We start from the raw sequence: 13,349 nt of genomic DNA on the forward strand, positions 1-13,349 counted from the left end.
CGCCACATAGTCCCCAATCGCCCGACGTCATCCCTGATTCAAATTCCAGTTTCGTTTGAGTTTGCGCTCTCTCCCTCCATGAACCAATTGTCACTGCTCTTGATCCTCCCATTTCTTAAACCTATTGCTCCCAATCCTCACACTTCTCTCGACACGCCCATTATGAGTCACTCCAGCGAGGCAGCCACCTACGATTCAGCGCGAGGGCTGAGGGGGTAAAAGTAACGCGATTGGACGGCTGCTTCTGACTCTTGTCGCGTTGACGTACTAGTCGGAACTACGAAACTCGGTCATTTCAGACCTGCTAACTGGTTGTAGTTGTACACGTGACGCGTTCAACGAATCATCAAGTCAGATATTTTCGAATTTCTTAGTTCCGACTACCATATGAACGCGGCATCTATGGATTTTTCTGTTAATTTGCGGGCGGGCATAGCGGGTTGGCCTATTGGTCACATGACACATATCTACAATTTATCACGTGACGTGTATGAGGAAATATCGCAGCCAAAGAGGAGAAAGGTGGATGTTCTACACATTTTGATTGATATCCGCCAAAATCGTCGAAAATGAGTGCTAGTTTGGACATCAGACTGAAAAGAGCAAATAAAGTATATCATGAGGGGGTAAGGGTCAATTTGCCTAAATCTACATCGTGAGATATACAGTATAGCTATCGATGCTAACAAACTGTAAGAAGAGCAGACATTTTTTCAGGCTTGTTTGGGTAGAAAGCTGTCATTCCAAATGGAATAGCTTGTACACGTGCATCAGTGACAGGTGATACAGTGAAGTGTCATATAAGTAGATAACCACGTGTATTTTAACCTCTTCTACCCACGACATGTTCTGTTAATAGCTCGTGTTGACCATTATGTTATACTCCAAACTTCACAATACAGTGGCTAGGTTAACCGTGAGTTAGATTGCTGTATTTCGTACCTCTGGCAACTTGGCAAGTCGTGTGCATGAGAATTGTTTTGCTTGCTTCTTGCTACAGAGCAATCTTTCGTGTGTGTGTGTGGTGAAGAGATGATAATGATTATTTTGACTGATCAGTAGTTATCCATTTCTTCAATGTGTAAGATTTCTACTGTGGATGTCCTGCGTTGTCGAACATGAGTTATCTATGACGATGACATACAGGTAACTGCCAAAATAAAGGAAACACTTGAATAAAAGAGCGATAGGAAGTATATTGAAAGCAGGTGCTTCCATACAGGTGTGGTATCAAAGTTAAGTAAGCAATTAACAACCCATCATCGTGTGTGTGTGAGTCACCAGATCTCAACCCAATTGAACACTTAAGGGAGATTCTGGAGCAGAGGCAGTGTTTTCCACCACCATCAACAAAACACCAAATGATGGAATGTTTTGTGGAAGAATGGTGTCGCATCCCTCCAATAGAGCTCCAGACACTTGTAGAATCTATGCCAAGGCGCATTGAAGACACTTTGCAGGTGTTTCCTTTATTTTGGCAGTTACCTGTATCATCTCACCAAATACCCCCTCTGGTCATAGTACAGCTTTATAAACACCCTAAACACCACAGTGTGATACTTAGCCACATTTCACATTTGTAATATCATTTCTGGTTTATCATGTCAGGAGGTCCTTGCCGGTGTTGTGGCGATAGTGAGTAAGGAGGCGGTCCAGCACCAGGGCATCACTCTCACCATGGAGGGCATTGTCAACCTACAGCTTAGCTCCAAGAGTGTGGGAGTCTTTGAGGCTTTCTACAACTCTGTCAAGGTGAGAGTCCAACAGTATTTCCAAGCCCAAGGATCACCACACGTTGAACTGCCTCTTTAACATTTTTTGATTAGAATGTTATTGTCATGGACTGTTTAGTGCCAACATGGAGGATAGATAGCTTGCCTAGGTCTGTATATCAATGGCTCTGATGTCACAGATTGTTCTCTCCCCTCTTTCTGTAACAGCCCATTCAACTTATCACAAGCAACATTGAAGTGGTAAAGCAAGGGAAGGTGCCTGGAGGCAAGACAGAGATTCCCTTTGAGTTCCCCCTGCACACAAAGGGCAACAAAGTGCTGTATGAGACCTACCATGGTGTTTTCGTCAACATTCAGGTAATGACCACAGAGCTGGGGCCTGCCCTGCACTTTGCAGATGGCTGTCTCCTGTGTTTTCAGACTATGACCTAGATTCTTCTCCATGTCAGACAAGGGCCAGACCAGCCAGAGAACCATACTATACCTCCCAAAGCAGATATTTCAGTGTCCAAAATTGATTGTGTATTCATTTTGTCTATTTTTGGGTCAGACCTGCTTCAGCTGACGCATTGCCTGTGCTATTTCTGAGGACTGTTTAAAAGATCCCTTTTATTGTCATGTCATCAAAAAAATAAAATGTAAACCCCTCTGTATCTGTAGCTAATGAGGTGTAATGATAGAGACAGAGAGGCACAGATTGACATTTCCTGTGTTTCAGTCGGTTGTCATCTCAAGGAAACTGAAAAAACTAAAAACTAAAGGGAAGTTTGCTTAAAAAAACATGTTTTCATCACTGCAGATGTATAGGCCTAAGCAATGAGATAATGTTATTAGCAGATGCTGAAAGGTCATTTTCCAGCAATCTTACATTTTGCTGGAGTAAAAATAATGGGACATTCTGTAGTTGCCGAGGCATTTTTTTGTCCCCTGAATCAGTCAAGCTTCAGAAAGGAGCTAGACGTATTCTCTGTCTGCTAAATTGATGAGATGTAGACCAACATTTGAATAGCCTAATGCTTGAGCATTAAACCTTTGGAAAACAATGCTCTAATAGGCTACATCTTCTTGTATTCATAGGCTTTGTTTTTGTCCAATAAGAATGTTTACCCTTGAAAACCTAAAGTTGTGTGTCTTCTGAAACAGCACTATCTAGTAGATTAGGTATTTTTTTATTGCTTTCCAGAATAAGCAAGGCATTCAAAGGACAGAGGGTAGGCTCTGTACTGCATCTAATATTAGACTTAAAATTCAGATAGTACTGATGAGGAACCTCATAGGGGGTGACTTGTCAGTCTCAATTCTACTACTGGAAAAGGTATCCAGCTTTATTTTAAGGCAGGCTTCTAACAATCACTCTGCCTGTTTCTCCTGACAAAATCATGTAAGAAAAAGTATTTGTATCCACAAAAGCCTTGTTACTAATGTTAATAATTGTATGGTGTTTATGATCTCAGTACACCCTCCGTTGTGACATGAAGCGCTCCTTGTTGGCCAAAGACCTGAGTAAGACCTGTGAATTCATGGTGCACTGTCTGGTGAGATCAACCATCATCCTGATTCAGACCACTATCTCATCTCTTCTGATACCATACAAACACACCAACTTAACATGATCTGACATTGCTTGATTTTAAGTTTCATGTAGCTACAGTAAGAAACAGGCCTGTAGATTCTCATACTTTTCTTCAATATACAGTGGGGGAAAAAATTATTTAGTCAGCCACCAATTGTGCAAGTTCTCCCACTTAAAAAGATGAGAGAGGCCTGTAATTTTCATCATAGGTACACGTCAACTGACAGACAAATTGAGAAAAAAAAATCTGAATCTGCAATAGGTAAGCAGCTTGGTTTGAAGAAATCAACTGTGGGAGCAATTATTAGGAAATGGAAGACATACAAGACCACTGATAATCTCCCTCGATCTGGGGCTCCACGCAAGATCTCACCCCGTGGGGTCAAAATGATCAGAAGAACGGTGAGCAAAAATCCCAGAACCACACGGGGGGACCTAGTGAATGACCTGCAGAGAGCTGGGACCAAAGTAACAAAGCCTACCATCAGTAACACACTATGCCGCCAGGGACTCAAATCCTGCAGTGCCAGACGTGTCCCCCTGCTTAAACCAGTACATGTCCAGGCCCGTCTGAAGTTTGCTAGAGTGCATTTGGATGATCCAGAAGAGGATTGGGAGAATGTCAGATGAAACCAAAATATAACCTTTTGGTAAAAACTCAACTCGTCATGTTTGGAGGACAAAGAATGCTGAGTTGCATCCAAAGAACACCATACCTACTGTGAAGCATGGGGGTGGAAACATCATGCTTTGGGGCTGTTTTTCTGCAAAGGGACCAGGACGACTGATCCGTGTAAAGGAAAGAATGAATGGGGCCATGTATCGTGAGATTTTGAGTGAAAACCTCCTTCCATCAGCAAGGGCATTGAAGATGAAACGTGGCTGGGTCTTTCAGCATGACAATGATCCCAAACACACCGCCCGGGCAACGAAGGAGTGGCTTCGTAAGAAGCATTTCAAGGTCCTGGAGTGGCCTAGCCAGTCTCCAGATCTCAACCCCATAGAAAATCTTTGGAGGGAGTTGAAAGTCTGTGTTGCCCAGCGACAGCCCCAAAACATCACTGCTCTAGAGGAGACCTGCATGGAGGAATGGGCCAAAATACCAGCAACAGTGTGTGAAAACCTTGTGAAGACTTACAGAAAACGTTTGACCTGTGTCATTGCCAACAAAGGGTATATAACAAAGTATTGAGAAACTTTTGTTATTGACCAAATACTTATTTTCCACCATAATTTGCTAATAAATTCATTAGAAATCCTATAATGTGATTTTCTGGATTTTTTTTCTTCTAATTTTGTCTGTCATAGTTGACGTGTACCTACAGTGAGCTCCATAATTCATTGGACAGTGACCATTTGTTTGTTAATTTGGTTCTGTACTCTAGCACTTTGAGTTTGAAAGGATACAATGACAATGAGGGTGAAGTGCAGACTGTCAGCTTTAATTTGAGGGTACTTTCATACATATCAGATGAACCGTTTAGAAATGACAGCACCTTTTGTACATGGTCCCCCCATTTTAAGGTACTACAAGTATTTGATAAATTGGCTTCACAGATGTGTGTCTTTAGGCAGGTGTATTCATTTGTGTCGTTAGTGAATGCAGGAGAGCTGTTGATGAATAGTATTGATTCTAGACTTTGCTATTGCCTTTGGAGGTTGTTGTTGGGGTGTGACAACATGAGGAAGACAGCAGTGTCGATGCAAATGAAGCTGGCCGTCATAAGGCTCAGAAATGAAAATCAATCAATCAGGAACATTGCAAAAACCCTGGCCATGCCCAAGTCAACAGTTTGGTTCATTATTATCAAGAAAAAAACAACCGGTGAACTCAATTATGTCAAAAGACCCGGTAGACTGAGGAAGACCACTGTAGTGGATGACCGGAGAATACTCTCTATGGTGAAGAACCCCCCTGACAACAGCCCAACAGATCAAAAACACTCTCCTGGATGCAGGTGTAGATGTGTCAAAGTCTACCATACGTAGAAGACTACATCAGCAGGACTACAGAGGGTACACTACAAGATGCAAACCACTTATAAGCCTGAAGAACAGAAAGGCGAGATTACAGTTTGCTAAAAAGCACCTAAAAAGAGCCCCAAGAGTTCTGGAAAAAAGTATTGTGGACAGATGAGACAAAGATTAACATGTACCAGAGTGATGGAAAGCGGAAAGTGTGGAGAAAAATAAGAAATGCCCATGATCCAAAGCATACCACCTCATCCGTGAAACATGGTGGAGGGGGTGTTATGGCTTGGGCCTGTATGGCTGCCAGTGGAACAGGCTCACTTGTCTTCATCGATGATGTGACTGCAGACAGAAGTAGAACAATGAATTCTGAAGTCTACAGAAATATTTTATCTGCTCAGATAAAACCAAATGCCTCCAAACTCATTGGACGGCACTTCATCATGCAACAAGACAATAACCCTAAACATACTGCTAGAGCAACGAAGGGGTTTTTGATGGCCAAAAACTGGAAAATCCTTGACTGGCCGAGTCAATCACCGGATCTGAATCCAATTGAACATGCATTTTACATGCTGAAGAGGAGACTGAAGGCAATAAGTCCCCGAAACAAGCAGGAACTGAAGATGGCTGCAGTACAGGCTTGGCAGAAGATACCCAGCGTCTGGTGATGTCGATGCATCGCAGACTTCAAGCAGTCATTGCATGCAAAGGATATGCGACCAAATATTAACAATGATTACTTTATTCTACATTATGTTAAACTGTCCAATGTCTTTTGATGCCCGAAAATGGGGGGGACCATGTACAAAAGCTTCTATAATTTCTAAACGGTTCATCCAACATGTATGAAAATACCCTCAAATTAAAGCTGACAGTCTGCACTTCACCCTCATTGTCATTGTATCCTTTCAAACTCAAAGTGCTAGAGTACAGAACCAAAATAACAAAAAAATTGTCACTGTCCAATTAATTATGGAGCTCACTGTATGTTGAAAATTACAGGCCTCTCATCTTTTTAAGTGGGAGAACTTGCACAATTGGTGGCTGACTAAATACTTTTTTCCCCCCACTGTAGATGCAGTTACAAGTGAAGTGATGTTGTAATCTGTAGTTACACAATATGACATCATACATGATTTCTAGGGGACTGTCCCTTCTCTGGGGCCATGGAGACCATTTGCTCATGCTTAGACTGTCTCCTTTCTCTACTCTCAGCCACAGAAAGCCAAGCTGCAACCCACCCCGGTGGAATTCACCATCACGCCAGAGACCCTGCAGAATGTCCGCGAGGTACAGCAGGCCTGTCGGAATATGACCAAAAACCTACAAAATGTTCAATGACATTTAATCTACACTGACCAAAAGTATGTGGACACCTGCTCATTGACCATCTCATTCCAAAATCATGGGCATTAATATGGAGTTGGTCCCCCCTTTTGCTGCTATAACAGCCTCCACTCTTCAGGGAAGGCTTTCCACTAGATGTTGGAAAATTACTGCGGGGACTTGCTTCCATTCCGCCACGAGCATTAGTGAGGTCGGGCACTGATGTTGGACGATTAGGCCTGGCTCGCAATAGTCGGCATTCCAATTCATCCCAAAGGTGTTCGGTGGGGTTGAGGTCAGGGCTCTGTGCAGGCCAGTCAAATTCTTCCACATCGATCTCCACAAACCATTTCTGTATGGACCTCACTTTGTGCACGGGGGCATTGTCATTCTGAAACAGGAAAGGGCCTTCCCCAAACTGTTGCCACAAAGTTGGAAGCACAGAATCATCTAGAATGTCATTGTATGCTGTAGCGTTAAGATTTCCCTTCACTGGAACTAAGGGGCCTAGCCTGAACCATGAAAAACAGCCCCAGACTATTATTCCTCTTCCACCAAACTTTACAGTTGGCACTATGCATTCAGGCAGGTAGCGTTCTCCTGGAATCTGCCAAACCCAGAATCGTCCGTCGGACTGCCAGATGGTGAAGCGTGATTAATCACTCCAGAGAACGCGTTTCCACTGCTCCAGAGTCCAATGGCGGCGAGCTTTACACCACTCCAGCCGACGGTTGGCATTGCGCATGGTGATCTTAGGTTTGTGTGCGGCTGCTCGGCCATGGAAACCCATTTCATGAAGTTCCCGACAAACAGTTGTTGTGCTGACGTTGCTTCCAGAGGCAGTTTGGAACACGCTAGTGAGTGTTGCAACCGAGGACATACTATTTTTTACACGCTTCAGCACTCAACGGTCCTGTTCTGTGAGCTTATGGCCTAACACTTCATGGCTGAGCCGTTGTTGTAGACGTTTCCATTTCACAATAACAGCACTTACAGTTGACCGGGGCAGCTCTAGCAGGGCAGAAATTTGATGAACTGACTTGTTGGAAAGGTGGCATCCTATGATGGTGCCATGTTGAAAGTCACTGAGCCTTCAGTAAGGCCATTCTACTGCCAATGTTTAACTATGGAGATTGCATGGCTGTGTGCTCGATTTTATACACCTGTCAGCAACAGGTGTGGCAGAAATAGCTGAATCCACTCATTTGAAGGTGTGTCCACATACATTTGTGTATATATAGTGTACCTTTGGCATTCTAGATGTTGGTTTCCTGGGTCTTAATCGGTCTACTCAGTCATTGATCAAAATTGATTTGAGGGAAACCAGCAGACACCGCAGCAGGAATGTTCAGACCGTTAACATCATCCCATTTTTGTATTACTCACCATCGTCTCCCTCAGAGGAGTTTGCTGCCCAAGTTCCTGATCCGGGGCCACCTGGACGCCACGAACTGTGTGATCACTCAGCCCCTGACTGGAGAACTGGTGGTGGAGAGCTCTGATGTCGCCATCAAGAGCATCGAGCTGCAGCTGGTCCGTGTAGAGACCTGCGGTGAGTCTGACGCTACTTAACCCATCGACACTGAACAAAAATATAAACGCAACAATTTCAAATATTTTACTGAGTTGCAGTTCATATAAGGATATCAGTCAATTGAAATAAATTAATTAGGCCCTAATCAATGGATTTCACATGACTGGGAATACAAAGTAGGGGCGTGGATCAGAAAACAAGTCAGTATCTGGTGTGACCACCATTTGCCTCATGCAGCGTGACACATCTCCTTCGCATAGAGTTGATCAGGCTGTTGATTTTGGCCTGAGGAATGTTGTCCCACTTCTCTTCAATGGCTGTGCGAAGTTGCTGGATATTGGCGGGAACTGGAACACGCACGTCGATCCAGAGCATCCTAAACATGCTCAATGGGTGACATGTCGGGTGAGTATGCAGGCCATGGAAGAACTGGGACATTTTCAGCTTCCAGGAATTGTGTACAGATCCTTGCAACATGGGGCCGTACATTATCATGCTGAAACAACATGAGGTGATGGTACGACAATGGGCCTCAGGATCTCGTCATGGTATCTCTGTGCATTCAAATTGCCATCGAGAAAATGCATTTGTTTTCATTGTCCGTAGCTTATGCCTGCCAATACCATAACCCCAGCGCCACCATGGGGCACTCTGTTCACAACGTTGACATCAGAAACCACTCGCCCACACGACGCCATACACGCTGTCTGCCATTTTCACGGTACAGCTGAAACCGGGATTCATCCGTGAAAAGCACACTTCTCCAGCGTGCCAGTGGCCATCGAAGGTGAGCATTTGCCCACTGCAGTCAGGTCAAGACCATGGTGAGGGTGATGAGCACGCAGATGAGCTTCCCTGAGATGTTTTCTGACAGTTTGTGCAGAAATTATTCGGTTGTGCAAACCCACAGTTTCATCAGCTGTCCGGGTGGGTGGTCTCAAACGATCCTGCAGGTGAAGAAGCTGGATATGGAGGTCCTGGACTGGCGTGGTTACACATGGTCTTTGGTTGTGAGGCCAGTTGGATATACTGCTAAATAATCTAAAATGACGTTGGTAGAGAAATGAACATGAAATTCTCTGGCAACAGCTCTGGTGGACATTCCTGCAGTCAGCATGCCAATTGCACACTCCCTCAACTTGAGACATCTGTGGCATTGTGTTGTGTGACAAAACTGCACATTTTAGAGAGTGGCCTTTTGTCTCCAGCACAAGGTGCACTTGTGTAATGATCATGCTGTTTAATCAGCTTCTTGATATGCCACACATGTCCGGTGGATGGATTAACTTGGTAAAGGATAAATGCTCACTAACAGGGATGTATACAACATTTGAGAAATAAGCTTTTTGTGCGTATGGAAATGTCTGGGATTTTGTATTTCAGTTTATGAAACATGGAACCAACATTTTTCCATGTTGCTTTTATATTTTTGTTCAGTATATTTAGAGGGCAGGCCCTGGTAGAATACTTTTAACAATGCATCCTTCAAGGGAATCGTTCATCTGAACTGTACGTGGTTGAATGAAAGTAAGATTCCCATTACTTTGCTTTCTCCAATCCAGATTAGTGTCTAAAGTGTTTGAACAGGCTCTAGTTGGTGTTAAAAGGGCACTGTTTTCCAAACAGACCCCTACCCACTCCTATAGAAGTTTAATAGCGTTTCTCCATCCGTGCCAGGCTGTGCTGAGGGCTATGCCAGAGATGCCACAGAGATCCAGAACATCCAGATAGCAGAGGGAGATGTCTGCCACAGCCTGCCCATCCCCATCTACATGGTCTTCCCTAGGCTCTTTACCTGCCCTACCCTTGAGACTATCAACTTTAAAATCGGTGAGGTAACCTGTAATAAATACAATTCAAATAGTGCAACAGTTGAGTGGTTTACCGATGACTGACGGGTGCGATTCTTTGTTCCTCTGTAGAGTTTGAGGTGAACGTGGTGATTGTCCTCCATGACGAACATCTGATCACAGAGAACTTTCCTCTGAAGCTGTGCCGAGCATGAGAGCCCAGAGGTCCACTGCAATCTGGAGGATAGTCAGGCATGCCTTTTACATGCCTGGGCAAGACCGACCTGAAGTGACCTGTTGACTGGGCATCCCTGTTCTGAATCAATGACACGGTCTATAAGTGCATGATGTTATATGGATGTATGTCTACAGTTCAGAAAACAAGACTGAAAAAGCAGAGGATGTTCAAGATTATGGGCTACCTTTCAATATAATAGTGCAAATGTCAAAATGGACCAAGTAACTTAATTGTGTAACAAATCATGACATTGTTGAAGCTGCATTGTTGCATTTCAGAAGGTTTTTGGAGACACTGCCCACCATTAGCAGTAATATGGTAATTTTCTAACAGAATGAATGTTGGCACTAGCCCAAATAACATTCTAAAATGGAGGCATTTCAAACTAACAAGAAGGTATACAAAAGCAACCAAGTTATTAAATGCATTTTAACATTCCAGTTATGTTGTCATGGAAATTATGTGTATTGGCTTAACCCCAAAGAGCATGCCAAAAGGACCTATTGTCCCAACAGCAGATTAAATTAATCTTCACTGTAAGCCTTAAATAAGAGATTTTAGGTAGCTACTTACATCACACAATTGACAGATTTTTTTTTGTTGCAAAGTGGAAACCAACAGTTTACGATCTTCAGTTGAGTGGTCTACTCTCTTGTGGACAGACTACATAAACAAATGCATCTGATCAAATTACGTGAGATTTTAGTTCTGGTTTACCCGAGATTAAGTGATACACTACATGACCAAAAGTATGTATTTATTATGGATCCCCATTAGCTGCTGCCAAGGCATCAGCTACTCTTCCTGGGGTCTGGCAAAATTAAGGCAGTTCTACAATTTTTAAAACATTACAATACATTCCATAACAGATTTCACAACACACTAAGTGGACACCTACTTGTTGAACATTTCATTCCAAAATCATGGCCACTAATATGGAGTTGGTCCCCCCTTTGCTGCTATAACAGCCTCCACTCTTCTGGGAAGGCGTTCCGCTAGATGTTGGGACTTGCTTCCATTCATCCACAAGAGCATTAGTGAGGTCGGGCACGGATGTTGGGCGATTAGGTCTGGCTTGCAATCGGCGTTCCAATTCATCCCAAAGGTGTTTGATGGGGTTGAGTTCAGGGCTCTGTGCAGGCCAATCAAGTTCTTCCACACCATCCTCAACAAACCATTTCTGTATGGACCTCACTTTGTGCACGGGGGCATTGTCATGCTGAAACAGAAAAGGGCCTTCCCCAAACTGTTGCCACAAAGTTGGAAACACAGAATCGTCTAGAATGTCATTGTAGGTGTTTCTGTATGATATGTTGGATTAAGGAATAAAGACAGACACCAATGTTCAGTTCAATAGCCTTGTTGAGCCTTGTACAAATCCCTACGCGTGGAGTCTGGGGAACAGTCCAACTAGTCGATTACCTATCAACTAGACTCCGTAACATCATCCTTTTCAATAGAAAGTGCAAACATAACGGCATAACATTGCGTTCTTAACAGTCAAGTCATAACAATTGAAAAGCATGACATTTTCTTTTTACTTCAGCTGTCATCTTCCTTTTTTAATTTTTTTTTTTTTTTTTTTTTTTTTTTTTTTTATTAACAGACAACAAGTTAAGTCTCTTGCTTACAGAGTAAGCCTGTCCGGTGGCTTGCACAGCCGACCCACCCGTGAGTAAGTATTGGCTCTGACAGGGGTAGGATTAGGGCCACGAGCTGGAGAGTTTGGTGGGGTAGAAGCTTCACCTTCAGTTGGCTCATGTCTCAATTCTGCACCCCTTACCCTTAGGCCTGGACTGTGATCCAGCTCATCTAAGTGAGTGTATGGCATGTTCTGGTTTGTCTGCTCTGCTACGCGCAGATCCACCCGATTGCGACGATAGAGGGAGCCACCAACATCCACCAGGTAAGAACGTGGTGCAACTCTCTGTAGGCATGTGCCCAGCCTCCAAAGTCCTGTGTGGTCTCCCGGCAGCGGTTTCATCCTTATAGTTTCACCCACCTCCAGCTCTGGTAGGTCTCGAGCAGTCCGGTCGTAGAAGCACTTAGCGAGCTGCTTTCTGTGACGCAGTTTGTCCGTGACGCCAACCATGACGCAGGGCTCAAGTAGCTTGTTAGCTACGGGGATAGTAGTCTTCAGACGTCTGGACAGAAGGCGTTGTGCTGGGCTGCTGTCCATGTTTTCGGTGGGTGTGTTCCTCCACTGTAAGATCGCTTTCCATGGGTCGTTGCTGTCGCGCAAGGCCCTGCTTAACAGGTTTTTTGCAATCTTGACAGCTGATTCTGCCTTGCCATTTGCTTTTGGGTGTCTTGGAGAGGAGGTCACGTGGTCAAACTCCCATTCTGGAGGCGAAACGCTTGAACTGTGCAGTGAATTGTGGGCCATTGTCCGTGATTACCTTGTCAGGCTGACCTTGCCTTGCAAACTGCGCCTTGCAGCGCTTTATGACCGTCTCTGCGGACAAGTCAGGGAGCAGTTCAATTTCCCAAAAGTCAGAGTAATGATCAACGAGGAGAAGATAGTCCTTTTGTCTGTGGCTGAATAAGTCCATGCTGATGATTTGCCAGGCCCTTGTGGGCAGTTCGTGTGACATCATGGTTTCCTTTTGCTGTTCATGAGCGTACTCGTTGCATGTGGTACAGTTGCTGACAAAGTCTTTAATTTCTGCTTGCATGTTTGGCCAGTATAATGTTTCACGAGCCTGACGGTAGCATGCGTCACCTCCGACGTGACTGGAGTGTATGCGGGTAAGCATCTCTGGACGTAGTGATTTGGGAATAATGACCTTCTGACCTCTGAACAAGACGCCATTTTGCACACTGATCTCATCTCGAAAGGTCCAGTATTCTCTCACTGTGAAAGGTGTCTCCTCTTTCAGATATGGCCAACCTGCTAGAGCCATGGACTTCAGTGACTGTAGGTGTTCGTCCTTGTCAGTATGTTGCCTGATCTGGGCTAGGCGGTGATCTGTCACGTTTAAGTAGTCTGCCTGATTGATCTGTTGAACATCTTGTTGTTCCTGCTGTAGCGAACAGATGGCCTGCCGCTGATAGGCAGTGCCTCTACCTGTACATTGTGCTGTTGCCCTGCTCAGTGTGTCGCTGATGTACATCTCAGGTCCTGGCTTGTAAATGACCTTCAGGCTGTAGTTTTGCAGAGTCAGGAGCATACTTTGAAGCC

The 13,349-nt window shown here is 44.2% G+C and overlaps 1 protein-coding gene across 3 annotated transcripts; it reads left to right on the forward strand.

The window, feature by feature from the left end:
- The first annotated feature begins 403 nt into the window (after positions 1-403).
- vps26c (VPS26 endosomal protein sorting factor C) lies at positions 404-10,608 on the forward strand. 3 transcript variants are annotated; one of them, XM_041862382.2, is made up of 8 exons: positions 409-626; positions 1,609-1,752; positions 1,941-2,090; positions 3,188-3,268; positions 6,496-6,570; positions 8,008-8,158; positions 9,818-9,970; positions 10,063-10,608. In XM_041862382.2, exons 1-8 carry the CDS (start codon positions 570-572, stop codon positions 10,143-10,145), a joined length of 894 nt encoding a protein of 297 aa, XP_041718316.1. In that variant the 5' UTR covers positions 409-569; the 3' UTR covers positions 10,146-10,608. The 3 variants fall into 3 exon arrangements, with proteins under 3 accessions (XP_041718318.1, XP_041718319.1, XP_041718316.1); XM_041862384.2 differs by lacking the exon at positions 3,188-3,268 and having other exon boundaries at positions 404-626; XM_041862385.2 differs by lacking the exons at positions 3,188-3,268; positions 6,496-6,570 and having other exon boundaries at positions 405-626.
- Positions 10,609-13,349: the final 2,741 nt, after the last annotated feature.

This window comes from Coregonus clupeaformis, chromosome 35 (genome assembly GCF_020615455.1).
Source record: "Coregonus clupeaformis isolate EN_2021a chromosome 35, ASM2061545v1, whole genome shotgun sequence".
Classification (NCBI taxonomy): Eukaryota; Metazoa; Chordata; class Actinopteri; order Salmoniformes; family Salmonidae; genus Coregonus; species Coregonus clupeaformis.